Below are 25433 nucleotides of genomic sequence, written 5' to 3' on the forward strand. Positions count from 1 at the left end.
CTTCATATTTCGTCAATAGACGAGTCTCAAATTAAAATAAATATACATATAAGTGTTTAGAGATTGTAGCACACATTATTTTGACCATCAGCCGTTACTGAGTACTTGCGCAGCTGATGGAATATTATTTTAGACTGTACAGGGGTAAGGTTTTTTTTTCAATCCCACCGGACTGATGAAGACTGTAGCCTGAAAAGTTATGAAAACACGCACGAGAATCCACACACACTCGCATTGTGAAGCTTGTGGTCTCCGTCCCATACAAATATAAGAGCTGTATTTGTTTTGCATTCATTCTTCTCCCTACCCTCATTTCTCTTTTACAATGGGTATTCTTTGCACAGTTCCGAGAATTAGAAAAACACGAAACAGTCCGTACTAAGAATTTATCAACTGAAAATCATATGCACTGCAGAATGTTTTAACCTTTTAATTATTTTAAGTAATTAATATGATACATGAAGATTGGTAAGGAAATGCCTCTCTGCCATATTGTGGAACAGAATAAATACTTTCTTACACGGGAAAGTTAGAGAAATAGCTACTGTAGGGTAGAGGTTAAATGCAAAAATTTGTGAATACGAACTATAAATTAAAACACTCCTAAAATAGATTTTTTTAAACTTGTATGTAAATAGTCTTTTGCCAGATAATTCGAACATTCTTTTTCAATACGATGTTCCTTGTTTTTCACATTTTGTCGTTTAGTTAGGCCCGTCTTCAATTATTTTCCATATCATTTTACTTTAGTACTCATATTGCCAGAGCAAATTGAAAAATCATCCCAAAAATATTCAAACATACAGTTCATAGTAGTCGCTGATATTGTTTTAAATTGTAGCAAATTATCATCCTGTGTAAACTATAATGCAAACCGTGATATACAGAAGGTCTAACTGCCTTATCTCCGTTAACGACAAGCACACGAAATATTCAAATAACTGGTAAAACGAAACATTTTCGCTATATTTCAAAATCTATTTTTTGTGACGTTTAGTTTGTAATGTCAGTTACATTTTTGTAAGTGATACTTGTGGCACAATGGTGAATTGAGTAGGAGATAAAACTTATCCCACGATAGATTTTTTTCATAAAGATTCTAACAGGATCTTCCCGAGATATGTTATGGAAAGCATGCATACTTACTTACAAATGTCTTTCAAGAAACCCGAAGGTTCATTACTGCCCTCACATAAGCCCGCCATCGGTCCCTATCCTACGCAAGATTAATCCAGTCTCTATCATCATATCCCACCTCCCTCGAATCCATTCTAATATTATCCTCCCATCTACGTCTCGGCCTCCCAACTAACACTCTATGTGCATTTATGGATTCGCACATACGTGCTACTTGCGTTGCCCAATTCAAACGTCTGGATTTAATGTTTCTAATTGTCTCAGGTGAAGAATACAATGCGTGCAGTTCTGCGTTGTGTAACTTCCTCCATTCTCCTGCAACTTCATCCCTTTTAGCCCTAAATATTTTTCTAAGAATCTTTTTCTCAAACACACTTAACCCTTTCTTACCTATAGATACCATATGACAATAATTAACTTTATAGCATTTATATACTTGTGTGTTACATATGTGGTAAATTTTGCTGGATAACTTCTATTTCAATACATTTTCATCAATATAGTTTTGTTTCAAATGTTGCCACTCCCGTAACTTGGTCACTGAATTGGTCCTAATACAGCTATTTGTTTCAACATGGATTGCTTTAAATTTAATTTGGGTTAGAAAGGGTTAATCTCTGTTCCTCTCTCAAAGTGAGAGTCCAAGTTTCACAACCTTACAGAGCAACTGGTAACATAACTGTTTTATAAATTCTAACTTTAAAATTTTTTGACAGCAGACTAGATAACAGAAGCTTCTCAACCGAATAATAACAGGCATTTCCCATATTTATTCTTCGTTTAATTTCCTCCCGAGTGTCGTTTATATTTCTTACTGCTGCTCCAAAATATTTCAATTTTTCTACCTCTTCGAAGGATAAATCTCCAATTTTTATATGATGAAAGATGAGTGGAACGGAGAAAAATTCTCTCCGGCACCGGGATTTGAACCCGGGTTTTCAACTCTACGTGCTGACGCTCTATCCACTAAGCCACACCGAATTCCCATCCCGATGACGGATTGAATCCTCTCAGTCTAAGTTCCACCTCTTGGGTTCCCTCTAGTGGCCTACCCTCATGCACTACGTCATAGATGTATGGCAGTGGCACAATGTCCACACATGTGCAGGGGTGCACTCGTTATGAGTGACTAAGTGGCCGGGATTCCACGGAGTAAGCGCCATCTTAAATCACAAAGTGATTATTTCTCGCATGTCATATATTATTACGATGTACCGAAGTACATATGATATTTCTGTGCAGAAATTTTGCGTCATCATATGATGAAAGATGAGTGGAACGGAGAAAAGTTCTCTCCGGCACCGGGATTTGAACCCAGGTTTTCAGCTCTACGTGCTGACGCTCTATCAAGATGTCGAGCTTAATCTGAGATGATTCAATCCAGCATCGGAATGGGAATCCGGTGTGGCTTAGTGGATAGAACGTCAGCACATAGAGCTGAAAACCCAGGTTGAAATCCCGATGCCGGAGAGAATTTTTCTCCGTTCCACTCATCTTCCATCATATGATGACGCAGAATTTCTTCACGGAAATATCATATATACTTCGGTACATCGTAATAATATTCAATTTTTATATTTCCATTTCTTATAATATTCTGGTCACGAGAATAATCATATGAAAAGCATGCATAGTCAAATAAAACGAGAAAAATCATAATAATCTGTGGTGATGACGTAGCTTTGAAAGTTCTGCAATATCGCACCGTGATAAATAATTCAGAAGCAGAAATTACAGATCCGATTCGCAAAGATATGAATGTGGATTTAGCAATGACACAGTATGAATAATCAATAAATTTAACGTGCCGTGGTAATTGTTTTGTTTGGTTTTGAGCAAATCTAGTAAGACTCACTATCTGTTTCGCAACAAAATTATTATATTGCACTAATATCTAAAAACCCTGTATAAATACCTTTATCCTATGCAGTAAAATAAACGAGATTATATTGAAATAGCATAGTATGAGAAATCCGTTGCATAGTGATATTATTATGTCGCTGGTTAACGTGTAAGCCCGTTAGTTCTCGACCAGGAATTATAGGTAACATTTTGCTTGTTCTATTTCGCATTAGGAATGTTGAAATGAATACCGTGGTTTCTTTTGGAATTTTAATATCCTCGGAGAGTGGGGAGGATTCTGCCAATACAATCCAGAATATTCCGAATTCTTTTAATATAGCGACAGATATTCTGCTGCAAGAGAAATGTAATCAGATGTATATATTATAATTCGCTTAAAGAGAATATCATTCGAAATTATTGGCATCAGTTAACCAGAACCTAAATAAAATGACAAAAAACGTCTTAGCCTAAGTAAACTTAAGGTTGTAACATTCGTACTTAATATTATTAATTTCCTCTACATCGTGAATCAATACGCACACAACTTGGAATTCAGAAACATAATAGGCCTAATTGTATTAAAATGTTGTATTTTTAGTATATAGATGGCTCAGAACCAGACTGTTCCAAGTCCATTTTACTAGTTTTTTTCTTCGGGAGAGTTATTTTAAGCTCCTGACATTCAAAACTTCACGAAACAATTTGGAAAAGCTTCGTAGCAACCACATGGAGAGGAATATTTACAATTTTGTTCGATTCATATATAGAGACAAGAACTGGAACACAATGAAACACAGATTTCTTTCTTATAAAAAGATGGTTCTCAGCCATCGATATAGATTTTATAAATATTTAAAACTAAAAGTTCTTGAAATTCATCGTCTATCAAACTGATTTAATTTAATAATGCGATAGTACGCCCTAAGATGATAATTACTAGCTAAGAATGCTTTATAACGGATGTACATTACAAATTTCGCTTAGTACGATGCAGTTCGAAAAGTGATATGGGCAAGTAACAGCCAGCTTAGAGGTGATTCAGAGACTCAGTTTCCGGTAAATAAAATTTCACAATTTTTAGGCTACATTACATTACAGATGTGAATTATTGGCTTACCTTATAGAAAGTGCTGAAACTGTCGCCATTTACGCGTGTTATTTGTATTTAGAATTGGACTTGTTTCTCTCACTTTTTGACATAGAATATACCTTTTCCTACATCGAGTATGGGCACCTCGCAGTTATAGAAACCACTTACTATCTCTCGTGCAGTCTGGATTTGTACTTTGCACCTCGCATGCGTCTGTTCAGAAAAACCAAGGCTTAAGTTATAAAGCGTAAGAAATTGCGAGGGCGTTTTCCCTGATAAACTCTAAACAATAAAACACTTGTGTAAAACATTCCAAGTAAAACTGCAGTAGAACTTTTATTATCCATGGTTGGACTGAACAGTTAATCGAAAAAATCGGATAATCCGAACCATGAAAGATTATGTAATTTCCTCCATATTCTTGTATTTAACTCTAGGCTATATGTAGTGGATCAGAAGTTCACTAATTTGTTGTAAACGACGGGGTTTTAAGGGACAAGGCACCTTTTGTAGTGACTGTCTCAGGAAAGATAGGAATAAAGTCTGTGTTGTAGATTTACATACTTTTTCACACTTTATCCTTATTTTTTTTTATTTTTTATTAAATCGCGCAGCTGTAACTCCAATCTCGTATTCTGATGCGAGATGAGCCACAGTTTCTTTTTCTCAAATCATTCAACTATTTACATTTTTTCGATACTTAGCACAACACGTTTTCTGTTAACACCCGTAGAAGACATTTTATATACAAGTTATAATATTATAGAACGTAAATTCGAACAGTAGACCATACTGTGTAACGATAAAGGCTTGTAATAACACTCTCTAGCAAAAAAATAAGTAGAACCTACTAATATGATGTACAAAACAGTATTTCATATAAGTTATTTATTTCTGAAGAAAAAAAAAAAAAGGAGCGAGAAATAGACAGTCGGTTAATAGGGTTACGGATAATCGGGGTTCTATTGTATTTTATTCTATGTTTAAATTAATAACAATTAGTAGCAATGAATAGCGACTCTCCAAAGATTTTGTAACTACTAGAAAATCGATTGACGGAAACCGGTTGCATAGCCGCGGACGTTAGAGTGACACTTGGCGGTAATTATAACAGTTAATGACAAATCAGATAATCCTATAACAAAAACAGATCTCCCTTTATTGATATTTACATTTCTTAATATTATTCGAGATGGGCGATACGGGCTATTCCATATGAAATCGATCAGTAAAAAATCTCGCATTTTTTTAGTACTCTAATTTTTTCCCTATTTATACAAGGTGCTGAGGAGAGTGCATTTGCAAAAATATACTATCGAAAGTCAAACGGTTTTCGTATTGTTGAGCGACAAATTTAGCGTATTTTATAAAAACAAGCCTCTTTCAGCGCTCAGAACTCTGGAACCATTTACTGCAGAACATTGAACGAGAGCTGATTTTGAAGCTGACATTTGGTAGGTTATGTTAAGAAGTAGTCCTTATTTTTATTGTATACAGAGAGACAGATAATCTGATTTTACTTACTTTTAGGCTTTTTGCCCATTTGTAAAAATGTAAAAAAATATTGAGAAAAAACCTTGCATTATTAAGAGGGATTCGGCATTGTTTGCTTAGTGGCTCGGCAATAAGTTTCGAGGGTATTAAATAAATTATTTTCACATTCCTAGACTTGAACGGCGCAATACCGCACGCACTGGCCGAGAGCTGAAGATAAGCGAGCGTTGGGCGTCATTTTACTCCTGTGTTTATGAAAACTTGTGATAAAGCTAGCCCAGCTATGCGCTACTAGACGAAACATCCCGTGTTTATGTCTCCTGGCCTTGCTTCCCTCGGCTAGCTCCCGCCTCACAGTCAGCTGGTTAGCTCACGCGCGTACTATTTATTTTCTTTATTTGATATTTTCAATACTTTCTTATCAACGGTGCACCAGTAAAAAATATGTATTTATTTGTACTTTCAAAACGGAATCTAACCATATATTTTAAAAATATTTATTCGTGGGCAAAGGCGTCTTAATGAAGAAAAATCTAAATTTCTCCATTTCCATAAAAAGTAAGAAAAACTGTTTACATGTCAATATAAACTTTAATATCTCAGCATCAAAATAAACCATGATTTTGATCATTGGGTGAAAGGGTTTCGGAGCCATAACAGTTTAAAGTTGCTAATTTTATGAAAATACGATAAATTTAAATATTTTTAATTTAAACACTATGAAATTCTGATGCCTCAAACTTTGCACAAAGCATTGTATCACAGTTGTCAACGGACAGAAAAAGTTTCATTGTATTCAAAAATTGCAAGGCCAGTTTTCTCTATATTTCGGTCCATTTGAGATGGAATAGCCCATACGCATGTCGTCTCAAGAGTTTGTGGTATAATTATAAACCTATTTGGCACACTCACCGTGCACGTCCACCTTGATCCACGCCACCATGGGCGAGTCCAGAGCGTCGTTCATGGCTCGACATTCGTATTTGGCCCGCAGGTCACCGCGTCCGAGCGTTAGTTGTACTTTATTCCTGCCAGTACCGACGCTGTTGGCCCCATTCTCAGTGCTGTACTCTCCTGAAACAAACATTGTATTTCAATCAATACAAACTACAACCAGTACAACTTACTCTGTGGAAACGAAATACGATGGTAATGATTCTAAATCAATCACGCATGAAATAGTCCAAATTATGCTTAAATTATAATATCCCTTTAACAACCATGAAAGGCCATAAGTAGGTTAAGGCTTCCACATTTGCAAACAACGGAATTAGTCGCAGTAAGGTTGTCAGTCTTGCATGCTTGCAAATTAGAATATGAGAGAATATGACATTAAAAGTTGGTTAATTTCATAGTTATCGCAAGCTGATCGCCGAAAACATAATAAATATTCATTGTTTTGAAATAGATCCTTTACATTTGAAGATATTTAATCAACATTTTGAGCTTAATATATTCGAATCTACTCGTATTTCGGTATCTCTTTCCACTAAACTCAATATGTAGAGTAATTCTGTGATTCCAAGGCAAAAGTTGATACTTCACAATTCATGTTTTGACTTTCAGAGAAGTCAGTTATTAAATAGAATAAATAATGTTAAAATGTTCAATCTTATGACTTAAAATTTAATATTAATATTTGATTTTATGCGGTCCTTCAAATTTCAAATGCTCGCTCCTGAAAAACTAAGATAAGTGACATATATTATTTTTGTCTTGGAACCACAGAATTGTAATTTGGCGTATGTCATTACATCAGCAACAAAATGCATATTATCTGGAGCATTGGTACGGAGAGAGAATATTATTTTTGTCTTGGAACAACAGAATTATAATTTGGTATATGTCATTACATCAGCAACAAAATGCACATTATCTGGAGCACTGGTGTGGAGAGAGATGTCAAGTATTTTGAATAATTGTTGCTGAATTATAACGTATTTCCGATTTTTCACTTCCACAACTTGTACTATCATCATTATCATCATCCAAATATTGATTTATCTTGGGATCTGTTCCCACTGGTTGCAGGTTATTCATAAACGCTTTGTCTGTGGTAGGATAGAAGATCTACTGGCGCGCCAATTTTGAAAATTTATTACTGATCATTAGTTTTAAGTTGTGATAGGTGCTTTATTTCTGGAGATATGTCCGAATACTGGCACCTCTTTTAGAAAGAAATAGAAATGTTTATTAGAATACACAGTGTTGACATCTCTAGTGGCGCGAGAGCCCTAAGGGATAAGACTGACCAGCCGACTGTTGGCTTCACGTCCATATGTATCAGCAGGATGAAGTTCATCCAACTTGAACGGAGGTAAAATATGGCTAGCACGATGATCACCCCAACCGCTAGAACTGGTTTTCGAAACCGGATTTCGCAACCTATCGCAACTTCAAAAATTCATCATACTCGTACACTGGCCAAAATTTACAAACAATTTATTGTTCTTCCTCTAACACAGGTATGTCAGAAATCAGACACTGAAAGTGCAGTGTATGTACGAGGAACGCCGGTCTGTGCAGATTGCGTCATTCACGTGTTGCTCTTACCAGTTCTTAGCGGGAGGGGCGTACAAGAATCTATTCTGCGCTTCTAGTGTTCAATGAAATTGACATTTGGACATTATAAACATACTTAGCAGAAGGAAAAAACACAATTATTGTCAGTGTCTATATTTGACAATAATTGTAACACAAGAAACAATAGACTTACTCAGTTACAATTCACAATGCAGTCGTTTGTAAAGAATCATTTATTTTCATGATTTGTATACAGTATTTGAAGAAAATATAAATATTGCAGTAATTTCGAAACAACAAAAAACGAACACATTTCATTTTACATAGTAGGTACTGATTATTTCGAAGTAATACTCTTTCATTGTTCCTCAAGCATTATTGGGTCCACTGGTGCACAAATGTTAAAGAAAATATTTTACTCCCAATTACATGCAATATGACATTGTGAGGCTTGTACACTGGAATCATTTCCTTACTGTATATTAATATAAATTCACATTATTACTAATAAATTCGATAAATTAAGCTTGAATTCAAATTTATATATAGTTTATTTGGAAAACGTTGAGAGTAAGTATTAGCAAGTTGAGAGCGTTACTGTATTGAGTTAAAAGAGTACTTCACAAGCTGTGAAGCGAGGACATTTTCTTTATGTCAGGTTTAAAGATTTATTAACGTAAGTATATTAAGGTAATATAGTAATGTGAAATGGAAAATTCGCCATTATGTATTATTTTTCCAGAAAAATTTTCCGCCTTACAAATAGTTGCTTTCTTCCTTCCCTTACAACCTCAAGATCCTCACATGTATTCCTCACTATATTCTCATCACTTATCAGGTTATCAAATGAAAGTTGTAAGTCGTCTAACCATTGATGGCTGTGTTAGTACAGACTCCAAAACATCATTGTCATGTTTGTCTTGCCGTGAGAGTACTAATTAAGAAATAAGAGCTGGCGAATATCATATTTTGAGAACTTTACTAATATGATTTAAATTCTCACATCACTATTAGGCCCACATGATATGATGAAAGCCTTTCATTTTAAAATAATTACTGTTGGCTGAGGAAAACATCATAACAGTTATGTTATATGATTCGTGATTTCTCTTCTTCGTTATATCTGTGGACTCCTCACTTTATTTTCCATAACGCATTCACAATCACAGCTCAATGAGCACCCGTACTGATCTGTGTTACTGAAACAAAAGCTGATCTGCTACTACAGGTACTGTACAGCCCTGTCGCGTTCCCCTCCAAGCCGATTCGCTCCCTCCAGGTAGGGGAATAGGAACTGCACATTGCACAGAAACCAGTGCACAATGTGCGCGACTGCACGATGTGCACGGTTTTGACATGCCTGCTCTAACACATATCGTCAAGTGAGGTGTACTACCTGATAATAGATGTACATATCAGTCAGAACCTCAATCAGAGGATCTAGTAAATATATGAGCTCTAATTTCGAAATAATTCATACATTAAGTGTTAGTCTTAAGTGGATTAATATTTGATTCTATATTGTGTATGTGTATGTATTTATTTACACTGCAAGTGGGCAAGCACCCGGTGGCAGTGGTATACACAATATAAACAATACACAATAAAATGATAAGCAGATAAAATGATTGTAGATGGTAATGGGAAAGCAAACTAATTAATAAAGATAATTGCAACTATTTTCTTTGGAAATATTTTATGTCACACACCATGTTGTTTGCTTTTCATTTCTCTGTCGAAATATACCCTACTTTCTTTGGTATGAATATTATGAGTATGAACGTTAGTTTTATAAATCTCACCCAATTATTCCCAGTTCTTGGGCATTTCATTTATTAGAAATCCAAAATTTTACTGTCATACATCAGTGATTTTCTGAAAGCGATACTGCGTAATGTTAAGCTAGTGAGTTTTGTAATGTGTCCTCCAAAACTACTGATCAATGTTCAAAGATGAACCTGTTTAATGGTCTGTTTACGCCATGTTTGCTAAGCTTCTGGCAAAACTTTGTTCACTTTGCATTTCAAAGTCAATGTTTCCGGGAAATACGTAGAATTACATGAATTATAATCACTTTGTACTCTTTCTGGGGTGCTAGAGTGACTTTTACATGTAAAAAAGTATGTATTATAACTTGTCTTTGTTATAGCAATAAATTATTATTGTTATTATTATTATTATTATTATTATTATTATTATTATTATTATTATTATTATTATTCATAAACAATATCAGTCTTCATATTCCTGCTAAGGGTTTAAGATTCCATAAAATGTTTCACAGTAGAAATTCTAAATCTCTCTCTCCGGTCTGCAGATGTATAAAATATGATAATTTGCATGGATTGAACGTGGATCCATTAATGTGTAGTATATACTCTTTAGTTTTATGTCAGTTATTAATTTATGTCTTTTGTTTAGATATGTATTATAATATTCTCGTCATCTTGTATATCTCTGTAATACTATTTATATGATTCCATTCTTTCATTTGCAATTATCATCGCATTTAATTTCCATTATTTTAATAATTATTCCATTGTACTTTTATTGTAATTTATGTCATTGTTAATGTTTTTGTTATATTGTGTTTGTGCTGAACTGTAATTGGCCACTGGCTATTGTATAGCACAATAAATGTAAATAGATAATTAAATAAATAAATAAATAAAAATAAGTAAATAAATAAATAATTACTACTACTACTTTACTTGAAAAGTAATATTAACTAATTTGAAGCTCACATATAAAAATTGTTTAAAAAGATAAGTTGCTGAAATCAGATCGCGTGATTTCCTTATTATAATAAATTAATGTAAAGATGGGATTAATGTAAAAGACGGCTTACCGAAACATGGAAGCATAATTACAACAGCACACTGTTTTCCAACAACGCTATGTAGCTGCTTGTTAGTTCTGCTGCTATTTGGAGGCAAAGTAATCCGTTTTATGCATCGCTGTTTTATACCCTGGACAATAGCCTTGTTACCTCTGGGACAGAAGGGATATGGAGAATGTATAACTGACCATTTAAGTTTCCCTGGGTAGTATGAGCGAAGAGTTAATCACAAATCAGCGGCCGTTACTAAGAATTCTGATTTATTTGCTTTGTTCTTCATTCTATCATGTTGAAACTTAAGCTCGAGAGCATTGCACTTACGCTGAAGGAATTCGTAACGAATTATCTTGCGCTTATCATCATCATCATCAGCAGCAGCAGCAGCAGTAACTATTGTGCCTCTATCAATCTACGTTTCGCTGAAAGTCCTTAATTTTTCTTGCCAATTGGTGTGTAGCTAGTAGGTATTTTCATTCGCTACACGACTGATATCGTAATCAGTAGAACTCTAAATTATATGTACTAAAGTTAATATTGTTACTCGGTATAGTTTATGAACATATAAACCAGCCCTGACTCCTTTTAGATGCCATTCTTGTCAATCAACATTTTCTTTCGTTTAATCCTCTTAACCACCATTTGAAAATCTACGCGCGGTTTACAAGATGCATTGTCTAGTTTATAATAATAATAATAATAATAATAATAATAATAATAATAATAATAATAACACTAACAATAATAATAATAGTAATTATAATAAATAATAATAATAATACTAATAATAATAATAATAATAATAATAATAATAATAATAATAATGATTTATTTTAGCTGGTAGAGTTAAGGCCGTAAGGCCTTCTCTTCCACTCAACCAGCAAAATGTATGCATACATATGTATGAACTTACAAAGAATTCAACAATAATTTGATTTAGATAATAGTTACATGTATACAAGAGTTATTTACGAATTAAACAACAAAATGGACCATATTTAGATACTGTTTGTTACTCAATAGGTTTTCAGGTTAAATGCCTGGTAAGATATGAAGCCACTTCAATATATCTAAAAGTATGCCATAGAGGCAAGGTCAGACACGTCCCCAAGAAGCGATGATAAACAAACGAATGTGAGAACTGTGGCCTACTAAGGAAACAATCTATTTAAATTTGGAACAAATATCCTTTATTATTTCACACTTTAAGACAAATTACATTGTACAGTTATTTATGAGACAAGTTCGTAAAGGTTCTCTTATTGGCACGCCTTATTTCACAAACTTTACACTAGTGCCAAAAAATAACTTTATGAATGTGTATCATACAATGTTTTTTTTTTTTCATACTGTAGCACAGATTTACATTAAATAAACATTTCAAGTTGGAGAGATTATGAGATCACGATGTCTTGGCCGTCTGAACTCAGAACCATTAAGAAATAAATATCGATAGAATGACAGCCTGTTTTATTCATGATCACGATTTCATGGACGTCTAAACCGGCCAGTCCACACCTATGGAGTAACGTCTAGCGCATCTGGCCGCGAAACTAGGTAGCCCGGATTCGATTCTCGGTTGGGACAAGTTACCTGGTTGAGGTTTTTCCGGGGTTTTCCCTCAACCCTATACATGCAAATGCTGGGTAACTTTCGGTGCTGGACCCCGGACTCATTTCACCGGCATTATCACCTTCATCTCATTCAGAAACTAATAACCTAAAATGATGATAAAGCGTCGTTAAATAACCTACTAAAAACATAAACCGGCCATAATCCTCAAAGCGGTTAGAAAATTGAATGATATATCTTGTTACACTGAGTACTATATGTAATTTCAGAATAATGAGGGCTAAATGCAAATATGAATGTTCAATTTGTTACTTATTAGTGTTACGTGTAATATTTAAGTAACGAAAGGTCTGCTGGATGAAGTTTGTACATAAAATATTAAATTTTCTTTGGCAGTGTGTAAAATGAATAACAGTGCGTAAAATGATTACTTACATTTTTACGCACTGTGTTTCAAAGGTTCACTTTACGCACTGATAACAGTGAGTAAAATGCAACTTTACGCACTATCGTAGAACAAATTATTTGTGTTCTTCCATAATTTTTATTTTAACTTTTATATTCTGCATAAATGAGAATTTAAACATGTATCAACGTATAATTTCGCCATTGAAACATAATATAACGTGATTATTTACAAATAAATTACAGCGGGATATCAGTAATTCAGTGCAGAATATACGTCAATTTAGTCATGGAAGCGCCAAAATGATACAGAATGTCTATATAAGGATATATTTGACGTATATGTCAAGGTATAACTGTATTACAAATCAATACATCACACACTGTTGTGTAGGTGTTCCGATAATTTGTATGGTTGTGCAATTATGCACAGCACATCAAAAGATTCGAGACTCTGAACCTGTGAAGCTCTAGAGCATTTTGACGATATAAAATGAACGAAATTGCAGTGCGGTATTTTGTCGGGATGAAATAATAATGAAATGAAATATTAAAATGCGAGTTGCAGAGTAAGTGCGTGTTTTCAAAACAAGATTAACTGAATATAACTTACTTTATTATTAAATATATTTCGGAGTTGCGCTCAGGCATGGGTTCGATTCCCGCTTGGGCTGATTATCTGGTTGGGTTTTTTCCGATGTTTCCCCCAACCGTAGGCAACGGAATTTTCGGTCTCATCTCGCCAAATACCATCTCGCTATCACCAATTCTATCGACGGTAAATAACACAGTAGTTGATACAGTGTCGTTAAATGACTAAGTAAAAGAATTATTAAATATTTAAGTCGCTTAATGGCATAATGTTGCAAAGCCGGAAGGTCACGGATTCGATTCCCGATGGGGTCATGAATTTTCTATATCTAATCCTCCCGGCCGCACTATGGCGTCTAGCAAAAATGAGTACTAAGAGCAGTTTCTCGGGGATAAAGGCGGCGGGCATGTAGGACTGCATTCCAACTGGCATTAATATCGATTGTAAAGGTAGAAGCTTTAATCCACTGCTGTCGGCTTGGCCAGTAATAGGATTCAATTTCCTAAGAGAATGCATTGACAGCAATGAAGGAAGGCATTACGAGGTAAAGACTAGAGGTTAATTATAAGCGAAATCAATAAATAACTTGAAAAACGAGAGAAGACGTTAAAAGTACATTACAGACAGTCGAAATTAGACGCTAAATTCTGTATTCAGTGTCACAAGAAATGATAGCTAAAGAAATAATGATAATTGGACGATGTTACGTAATAACAGATTAAGCGCCAAATACCTGTTTCGAGATATTGGCCTTGAAATAAATCGGTTGTTTTATATAAAACATTTTATTCAGGAAGTATTATAACATTCATACCATTACAAAAAATAGCACAAATAATACCAAAAAATGGCTAACCAATTTTTAATAAGATACCAGCAGTTGAATAAATATTTCAAAGCAAAATAAATAAATGAATTTTATGCAATAAACGAATTTTTGCTTATAAATAGCAGCAAAATTCAGATAACGCATTCTTGATTTTTTTCTGAGTTAAATTAGCCTGCCATCAACAAATTTGTGCAAATACCTTTTTTTTTTTTTAATTGTCGGTTGGTCTATTATTGCAAAACACCGTCCAAGGAGAAGTAAAGGTACCACTAAAATAATAGAGTAGAAAATGATTTAAATCAAAAGCTAAACCGACAGACAAATTCAAAATAGGAAAAGAAACGCGGAACAACCGACAAATAAAAGTTATAACATCAGCGAACATCCATTCATAGTAAGAAGAAGAAGAAGAAGAAGAAGAAGAAGAAGAAGAAGAAGAAGATTGAAGAGATGATGATGATCATGATGATCATGATGACGACGACGACGACGACGACGACGACGACGACGAAGAATGAGCGGGACGCTTGTTTTGCGGCTGAGTTCGAGTTTTGCTCGAATCCCTTTTGGACTCACTATCTAGTTAGGTATTTTTATGAATCCCAACTGTTAAGCCTTGGTTTTTCTGAACCGACGCATGCGACGTGCGAGGCCCGCCTCGCACAAATCCGGACTACACGAGCAATAGCGAGTGGTTTCTGTAACTGCGAGATGCGAGGTCTGCGCACCTCGCAGCCATAGAAACCACTAACTATCTCTCGTGTAGTCCGGATTTGTGCAAGGCGGGCCTCGCACCTCGCACGTCGCATGCGTCGGTTTTGAAAAACCAAGGCTTTAGGCGAACGTCAAATCCTTGGACTCACCTTTACTATCCCCAATTTAACGGACACTAGATAACATAGAGCGTCAAGAATTATGCCCACTCACCCTATGAGTAAGATGTGAGTGAACGCATGAAAATTAATCTGTTGTCCTCCACAGTTGATGTGAAGTAGTTTTATGCTAATACACAGTAAAACGGAAAAAATCGTCCGTAAATTCAAAGTTATTTCTTTCGGAGTTATGTTTATTAAGTAAACCTGGAACTTTGAGGCACTAAATAGAATGTTTAGACGTCTTATATAAACTATAATAATTGGCTCGTAAAACAATAAAATGGGCACTTTAAATATTAAAAAATTCTCTAGAAATTGTGTCATTTTCCTCCTTTTCAAGACTAGGGCACTCGAATTTAAATAATTGATAAAAATAATAAAGCAATAGTTTGAAACATTATTTCAGATTAAATTTATAAAACTGGAAACTTAAATTCCACGAATATTATCAAATGATCAGTATTTAAATATTTAAACAAAACATAACAATAATGTTCTCCAAAATGTTCATTTTCAATCTTCGTCTTTTGTCTGTCCTATCATTTTACAAGCCGAGAAAAAATATTGTACATAGACAAAGGTTAGAAGAGCATGGCTATACTTATTTACACTTCTCATCTTAATTTCATCGGGGAAATATTTACTTTCTCCATCCATGTCTTGATTTTCTTCAGCATACTAGTCAACCGACATGTGTAATAAATATAACCGACGGTACGGGAATATCACAAATTGCAAAGTTATCAAACAGCTGTTTATAATTTATTGAAAAATAATGTTGATTATTGTAGCAACATCTATGATACGTAGTTAGGATAGATGTAATAGATTGTGCATTTTTGGCTTCTATAAGAGTTGTCTTGTTCTTGTTGTAGTAAAATTGTAGAAGTTGACAATTTTTAAAATATCCTGAAATAGGTATTTTAGATACTAAAACCGTGAAATAAGCGTTAACAATCTAAACAGGCATTTTAGGGCACTATAAACTCTATTGACGCGCTCCCTGGAATAACAACTTAACGTACGTTATGTCATTTTCCCGTTTGTGTCATATAGGCATATTGAATTCTTAATAGCACATCTCTATCCTGACAAAATATTATTTTCCTCTAGAGAACACAGCGCCGTCTAGGAACATTGCAATGTCGTTGTGAGCAATGCCGTTATACGAGTTCTAAAATGTCTGATGCTCTGTTATTTCAAATTCAAGATTTTGCGGTTACGTTCTTCTTCTAGGGAACGCCTCAGTTTTAGTATTAATCATAAAGGAACAAAATATGATTAGCCTTAAAAATCCAGGTCTAGTCATGACTCGTTAAAAAGCTCGATATAGGCCTATTTAGCGTCGAGAATTTCTGCACATCTTTAACGGATAGCAGTACCAACCACAATACTTGAGAAACTAATGAAGTCTTGCTCATTAACAAAGCCACACTTCTTGATGAGTGTTTTCTTGAGAACTGAATTCTGTTTCAAGTTTCGTTGAGGAATTTGGCCTCATTACACTGAGAAGAATTTCTTCAACTTTTAAAGAATTAAGTTTCTCTAATAGTACTTACTTCCAAGACTAAATTGTGACTATAATCTCGCATAGTTTAACTAACTGTATAATTCCAACTATCTCCTTGATAATCTCACATTGCACCACTAAAAGTGGCTATAAATCGAGACTTTAACCAACATGACAACTTAAAATGTTCAAAGTGTTTTTATTTACATAAGATATGTACTTAACAATTGGAATTGACTATTGTTTTGGGAGAAATAACGAATTTTTTCAATAAGTTCAAGACGTGGAAAAGCGGCAATCATATTTTAACTCAGCGCTTCTTTAAGAACACTATACTTTTTTCACCAAGTTTATTCTAGTATATAAATTTCACGGCAGCCTAAATTCTTAGTTATACACGGTGATCTAGTTATTTCAAGAGGAAAATACCGGTAGTACTTTTGGTTACAGTTAACATTTAATCAAGATTAATGATACAAATTATCCTCTTCTCCAGCCATTTCAAGGACTTATCCCTTTATTTTATACTTCTTTAACAATTCAGAATCAACTTAAAAATTATCCTATCTCCATACATTTGAAGTACTTCATTAACTTAGTGTTCTGCCCAAGGGCAATATTTCATTGCAAACCCAGCTTTCTCCAATCTTTCCTATTTTATGCCTTCCTCTTTGTCTCTTTAAGTATTTGTCCCTTTATTTTATCGTTTCTCAACAATTCAGGTTCAACTTAAAAATTATCCTCATCTCCATTCATTTCAAGGACTTGACCCTTTATTTTATTCCTCCTTAACAATTTAGATTCAACTAAAAAAATTATCCTAATATTCATCCATTTCAGGGACTTGTCCTTTTTTTATTCTTCCTTAACATTCAGATTCAACTTAAGAATTAGCCTCGTTTCCATCCATTTCAAGGTATTCTCTCTTAACAAAACAGATTCAACTTAAAACTTATCCTAATCTTCAACCATTTCAAGGACTTATTCCTTTATTTTATTCTCCCTTAACAATTCAGATTCAACTAAAAAAATTATCCTTATCTCCATCCATTTCAAGGACTTGGCCCTTTATTTTATTCTTCCTTAACAATTCAGGTATTTAAACTAAAAAATGCTAATCTTCATACATTTCAAGGCTTGTCACATTATTTTATTCTTCCTTAACAATTCAGGTTTTAAACTAAAAAAATACTAATCTTCATACATTTCAAGGCTTGTCACATTATTTTATTCTTCCTTAACAATTCAGGTTTTAAGCTAAAAAAATATCCTTATCTTCATACATTTCAAGGGCGTGTCCCTTTATTTTATTCTTCCATAACAATTCAGCTTTTAAACTAAAAAAAATGCTAATTTTCATACATTTCAAGGCTTGTCACATTATTTTAGTCTTCTTTAACAATTCAGATTCAACTTAATAATTATCTTTGTTTCCATCCATTTCAAGGACTTGTCCCTTTATTTTATTCTTCCTTAACAAATCAGATTAAACTTAACACGTATCCTCATCTCCATCCATTTGAAGGATTTGTCTCTTTATTTCATTCTGTCTTAACAATTCAGATTCAATATAAAAATTAGCCTCATCTCCATTTCAAGGACTTGTCTCTATTTCATACTGCCTTAACAATTCAGATTCAACTTAAAAATTATCCTTATCTCCATCCTTTTCAAACACTGATCTCTTTATTTTACACTTCCTTAAAAACTCAGACGCAACTTAAAAATTATCCCCATTTTCACCCTTCTCTAGGACTAGTCCCCTTATTTAATTTTCTTAAGAACTCGGATTGAGTTTCAAAATTATGGTCATCTCCATCCCATTAAAGGACTGACCCCTCATGTCATTTCTCCCGAAGAGTACAGGCTCAACTTAAAAATTATCATTTCCTTTTTCTCCCTTCAAGGACTGGCTACTTTATTTCGTTTTTCCTTAAGAATTCTGATTCAACTAAAAAATTATCCTCATCCCTTTGAAGAACTGACTCCCTTTATTTCATTTCTCCTCAAAAATTTAGGTTTAACTTAAACATTATCATCTCCATCTTTCAAGAGGGACTGGCCCCTTTATTTCATCCCTCCTTAAGTATTCTGAATCAAATTAAAATTTATCATCAGTTCCAACCCTTCCAAGAATTGGTCCCTTGTTTCTTTATTCCTTAAGAATTTTTAATAATTATCTATTGGAAGAGAAATGTTTCGTCTCGTAGATCCTATTTAACATGTCGCAATATACTAAAAAAAAATATACTGCATGGATTTAGGGTACACCCAGACACAAAATATTGCGAAATTAAAGAATTAGAATATATAAAAGAGACTTCTTTAGCCATCTTCTTCTAGTACTACAGTGTATTGAAAATTGGATTTGTGTCACTGAATACAAAGTTTATATTACTGTAGCTTATATTACTGTGGATCTGACGCAGAGTTGGAGGCAAAATGCCTTCCATAGGCTTGCGAGAGACCTCTTCAAATATGTGTTTGTGGAAAACTGCAAGGCTGGGGTCTTATACCACAGTCATATGCAGTGGTAAGGGGGTAGGGAGAGGTTCTTTTTGGAAGCCGGTTAGGGATGAGGAGGGGAAGAGGGGTGAAAGTGCGAGGATTTCTCCAGTCTTGGCACGGCCATGTAATATTTCTTTTGCAATGTCTTCTACTTCCATTCTTTTCATCGAAGCCACTCTTTGGTTGGCTCGACCCCTATACCCGACCCTTTACTCTCTTTCTTCTTCGTCTTGTACTTCTCGTCTTTTCTTGCTTGTCTCTGCTTTCCTTTCCGCAATGGCGAGAAACCAAACGATAATTGGGAATCTAAATTAAAGAATCGTGACACTCGATGGTTATAGGATTCCTCTATTTCTTTCATTTTCTCTTTCATTCTATCTTTTCATCAAGTAGAAAGACTCGGAGCTCCAAAAGAAGTAGCTTTATGTATAAAATATTTTGTTATACGAATTGTTCATAAAGGAACACAAAGATAATCTTTAGGGACAACATCAAAAGTTGCTGTATGCAAAGTTCCTTCTTTGCGAATGACTTGCCGATTTCTAAAGAGAAGAATTTATGTTACTTAACAAAGGCTTCAGCAAACAACGATGTCCTCACGTAATGCATTTCCATCTATGAAAGAAGTCTCTGGAACAGAACATTTCTCAGCTATTCAGAAATACATTAGTTATGAACTTATGAGGCTTGTCAGTCATTCTATTCAAATTCCGTACGTTCAAAACCTGTCGAAGAATAGGTCTATGAATGCTTAAAATGAGATAAATTTTTCTAGGAAAAATTTATTACTCATCGTTTCTGATCGTACCAGTTCTCTACTTTACTGACAGACGTCTATGATCGCCAAAATTTGTACTGAGACTGGATATGTGTTTTCAATGTAACGTCTCTAGGGATTTGTGGAGCCACGAAGACTTTTGGCTAAGAAACAAAACCGAAATGAAAGGGTAGACGGACATAGTAAGCCAATTATTTCATACGCAGACGATGTGACTTTTTGAAAGCTTTTAATGACAATTATGGCAACACATCACATAATTTATCTGAATGGGTTAGTGCTAATGGTCTAAGTCTTAATCTAAGTAAAACCCCAGATCATATATATATATATATATATATATATATATATAAAACAGACAGCTCATCCCTATGTTAAAATCGGTGGCACTTTGAAGAGAATAACCGCCAGGATCGTCACCTGTCCGCTGTAAACGAACACGAGATGGCAGTACAGTCGCTAATGCAATTCAAATGGGAGTTATGACGTGACTCCTCATGTAGTAACTGGATGGCAGCATAGTAAACTTGACAAAAGTTATTACCGTCAAAACCTATAAGGCCGAGCAATCTGGGTATATATATTACATATATGGTAAAACTCATACTTTTGTATTTAGCCTTTATAATAATGTTGGCACGTAAAATATTATTGGAACAACTGGATAAATCATCTGCACCGCATGCTTAGAGATAGAATTCCAAAAGTCATGCTCCACTATCGTCCAAACGGGAAGAGATCTCTCGGTCGTCCAAAGAAGCGATGGATTTAAAATTCAACTGTGAGATCCTAACAGGCCATATGGCCTAATACTTGAAGGGAATAATAATAATAATAATAATAATAATAATAATAATAATAATAATAATAATAATAATAATAATAATGTTGGTAGTGACAAATATGCTACATTTTTAGGTTTGTATCTCGATAGCAAATATTACCGGTATATTAAATGTATAATTGTAACTAGGTTTTAATGTAGGCCTAAATAACTTTAACTTTGACGAAGCCCATTGTAATTTTATATTATTTAATGGCTTTGAAAAGATTAAACGATACACTGGAGCAGTATATTTCAAGCTTTCTACCTAACGGATCTTATATCTCTATGATTATTATTAACATTGACGACTCTGTCTCTGATTTTATCTTTATAAAATTATGTATGTATTAACCGATATTTGCGTTTATCAATTTTCAAGGTCAATGTGATCAGAAATAGACTTTATGGTATTCCATTGTGTCCTTAACATTTCCAACAATTCGGAACTACATGAAAACTAAGAATTATATTCTCAGTTGTCTGGAGTGGTCACATATAGCGAGCCCAACAGAATAGGCGACATCTCTGCTCATATCTATCTGCCCTTGGAATCTGCACGCAGTCTGGTTCAGAAATGTTAGAAATATTAAGTTCCAGGACACGGTGGAATACCCAAATGTCTATTTATGTTGCATGAGACGACTTTACTCATACTTCATACGCTAAGATATTCAAATACAATAAATATTTCCTCATTAATCGAAGGCCTGGACCGAAGATAAATTATTTATCATTATCGAGAAAAAGTCTGAGTTCCTCGCCGTGCCGTAGCTGCGTGATCATCACTTGGACTAACAATAGGTAAGGAGCACTGGTTCGATTCTTCATTAGGAAAGATATTTTCATATGAAATTTCAGGCGTTCAGTATCGTGAAGAATTTGGGGAGCTGCAATGAACAGCGAAATCTGGCTTCGTATTCCAGCTGGAGAGATTACTGTGCTGACCACACGTTATTTCACGTATGTGGACGTGAGACCAGTAATGAGCTGGACGGCCTTGCCCTCCATGGACTGTCGCGTCAGAGATGGGGAGTCTGAGATATTGTGAACGTTTAGGCATGAATTGCATGGTTAGAGTTACCAACATTCATGGTGTATTAAAGTAACGTCAAACAGTAATAGAAGAACTAAAATAACTAAGTTTACCCTGTTATTTTTCGAAGACAACTTAAAGTTTGTTTTCATGAGATGAGCAAACACGCTGTTATCTATTGTCCCAATCTATTGTACAAATCTAGCGGCTCGGATTTAATTATCAGAATGGAGTTTTAGGGCCGTATTCAGAGATATTCTTAGCGCGGGATTCCGGTAGATGATCAGCGAACTAATGTTTTTCGTATTCATAAACCAGTGTTAGCGATATGATATGATATGATATGATATGATATATGATATGATATGATATATGATATGATATGATATTATATATGATATACAGTATGATATGAATCCCGTGTAAGTAACTAGTCAATAGCCGGGGCTAGTTTAGCACGATCGTAGCACGGACTAGCGAAATGTCTATGAATAGCACCCTTAAAGTTTAAACTCTAGTGCGTAATGGATAAAACGTTACGGAAGTTTCAGCATCTGATATCACTTACTTAGCAACTGGTCAGACTCTTGCATTGGCGTAGTCGTTTGCTAGAGAGATAGATTAGATCTATTTTCTTACATGAATTGTATTTATACGGGTAGATCCATACTAATGGCTCTCCAGTAAACAAACACACTAATTCCATTATAAGTACATGTATAGATACAAGGTATATATTCAATAAATAAATAAAGGAAAAATAATTATTAATAATACAACTCGTAAATTGCATTAAATTTATTTCACTCTCAATCATATTCACACTATACAGCAAGCGTTCTCAAACGGGTGCTCGCGAGCACCATGGTGCTCTTTTAATGACATTTGGTCCTCTCGTCATGCGAGTTAAAATGCGCTCGCGAGCACGAATGCCCCTGAGGTTCTGTTTTCAATTCAAACTTTGTAGTACGCACCGGAGTAAATAGTGTTTCTATCTATCCATTATAATATGTTAGAGGCCTGATAGGCCTTTTCGTATTTAATGGTGTATAACCCTTTTAAATACAGTGTGGAATTAATCAGGAAAATCAAAATTATTCAAAAGAATAATATGGCTGCTCGTGTGTAACTTCAATCGATAGATCTTCAGTCCTCCTCAGTGATGAAATATTTGCTTAAAAGGATAAATTTTGGAGAGCAGAAGATACAATAAGGCTCCAAATACCACGGACTGCTTCTCTAAGATTTTTGGCCATTTTCGTGACAACGTATCTAGGCCTAAGTGAAAAAAAACTTTCTCGCTTATGAAAAACCTCAAGAACAAGGCCAGATCGCGAATAAGTAATTCACATAGGACGGTTTATGTATAGGTATAAGCGACTTCTCCTTGGATATCACTGAAATTTTGAGTAACATTAAAGTTCAAAGATATCATTATCCTGGCGAGTGTTTTAAAATATATTTGTTTATTTTTTATTTTATTTATGTTATCATATAGGCCTATTGAATCTATTCGATTTCATGGTGCTCCCTCATTAGTATTACATTGTGCCGGTGCTCACAATCTTCAAAAGATTGAGAACATCTGTTCTACAGGCTACAAACTAGAACCAATTCCTTCAAAAATCGCTAACTAGCTACATAGCACACTAATCAGACTTCAGAAACATCACCTTGCTATCACCAATTTAATCGGCGCTATGTAACTTGATACTTGATAGAGCGCCATTAAATAACAGACAAAAAAGTGATGAGAAATTTATAGGATCCTTTAATTGCGAATTTTGTAGATGAACCTACACATGCAATGAATTTATGATTGAAATGAGCTACAGAGTTCCACGACTTCCGATAAATCATTAGCTTCGTAACGTGTAATTATTTTAATACATCACAAGTAGGGAACACATTTTTGAGCCCAGAAAGGAGTTACATTCAATTATTATTGTACAGTACGAAATGATTTAATACAATATAAATTCTTTATAAAAATGTAAACTCAATGACAGAAACTGTATTTCGGGACTACGGCCACTCCGTTGGTTCAAGCCATGATAAACTGATATTGATAAAATCAGTGTTCCCATCACGTACGATCACATTGTAACAGTCCATTACTCTAGAATTAATGTTTATCTGGAAAGAACCGCGGTGGTTTATATAAATGTATCGTAACTTTATTGCTCCACCCTCAATAAAACACTACCAGATATAGATCAATGCTTGTATTCGAAACCTATCGAAGGAATACACGTATTTCAGTACCGGCACCTTCTACTGCAATATTTCCAGCAAGATGGCTCCATCCCAATACGTAAATATATTTGTTTAGTTGTTTATGTTTTACTTGCAAACATCAATTTTACTTAGTATACCACGTGAATCACGTGTGCCTTATCTTTACAAAGTTTACAAAGTATAGGTCATAGTGTTGGGTTGTAGTACCCCCAATTGTAGAGTGATATTCTGTATTGTCGTTCGTGGACATTAGCGTCATGTCAATCTTGCGAGAAGTCCAATATATTTGTACATCCCTTCTAGTATTAGTTAAGAGTACTTCGGTTCCTGGTTCTTAGGGCTATGAAGGTCATGAATATAAGCAGGAAGATAGTGGTAGGCCTATATATGAGGTTTCTTCTGGAGGTAAATAAAGCTGTGAGTGTCCTGGCATAGGTTTACGACATTCAAAAGAACCCTGTCTTTGAGAGAAAACATAAGGCAAATTTTGTGGTATACTTCTGTATAATCTCTGAGGACAATTTTCCGATTATAGCCTCTCACCACGGTATTTGTGGTTATACTTCCGTCACTTAGTTGTCCTTAATTTCCGCATCATTTATATTCTGATTGCTAACAGAAGGTCTGAGATACCTGAAGAATAAAACTTAGCCTATAATTTACAGTACGTAAAATAGATGTCTCTTTTAATGATAGGATTCCGTGTAAAATAAGCAGACTATGTATTGCCAACTAAAAATTAAATTCTACTAGTCACTGTCTAGCCTATCATCCTATAATTCGGGTAATGAATTCCATCTTACAAGTGTACTTTCCATAATGCGATACTAGTAGAATTCAAGAAAGCTCCGTACATCATGTCTAAGAGTGTTAAAATACAAGAAAGCAAAAAGCATTCAAAATGAACCAACTTGACGAAAACCAAGCTTTGATTAGAGTGAACAAAACTTCGCCATACCGCCACACGGCATTGTTGCTATCGAGTGGCGCGCTCGTAAAGGCAGGCGGAGTTTCAACTAAAGCACACGGCAATTGTTTCATCAGAGTGAAAAAAGGATAAGTGCAGTTACACCAGTAGGCCTCTGTTTCGAATGCTGGGAGCCCACCAATACAGAAATTGTAACATAACATTTTTGAAAAGTTTTCTTCATTTTATATATGTGTATGTGATATCGCATAGGTCAGTTTCTGTCAGATGCGTTTCCAATTCATTGTGGGCTAAAGCAAGGAGTTGCAATATCATCTTTACTTTTTAACTTTGCTCTAGAGTATGCCATTAGGAAAGTCCAGGATAATAGAGAGGGTTTGGAATTGAACGGGTTACATCAAATACTTGTCTATG

General features: G+C 34.6%; 1 protein-coding gene across 16 annotated transcripts in view; it reads right to left on the bottom strand.

The window, feature by feature from the left end:
* The window catches only part of nrm (neuromusculin), a 1323427-nt gene that overhangs the window by 661833 nt on the left and 636161 nt on the right, over window positions 1-25433 (bottom strand). For all 16 annotated transcript variants that reach the window (XR_011335314.1, XR_011335315.1, XM_069842000.1 and 13 more), the window contains exon 5: window positions 6479-6640. Coding sequence is in view for 14 of the 16 variants with exons in the window: in XM_069842000.1 (XP_069698101.1) it covers window positions 6479-6640 (162 nt within the window). In the remaining 2 variants the exon portion in view is untranslated. The remainder of the gene's footprint in view (window positions 1-6478; window positions 6641-25433) is intronic.

Source organism: Periplaneta americana, chromosome 12 (assembly GCF_040183065.1).
Source record: "Periplaneta americana isolate PAMFEO1 chromosome 12, P.americana_PAMFEO1_priV1, whole genome shotgun sequence".
NCBI lineage: Eukaryota > Metazoa > Arthropoda > Insecta > Blattodea > Blattidae > Periplaneta > Periplaneta americana.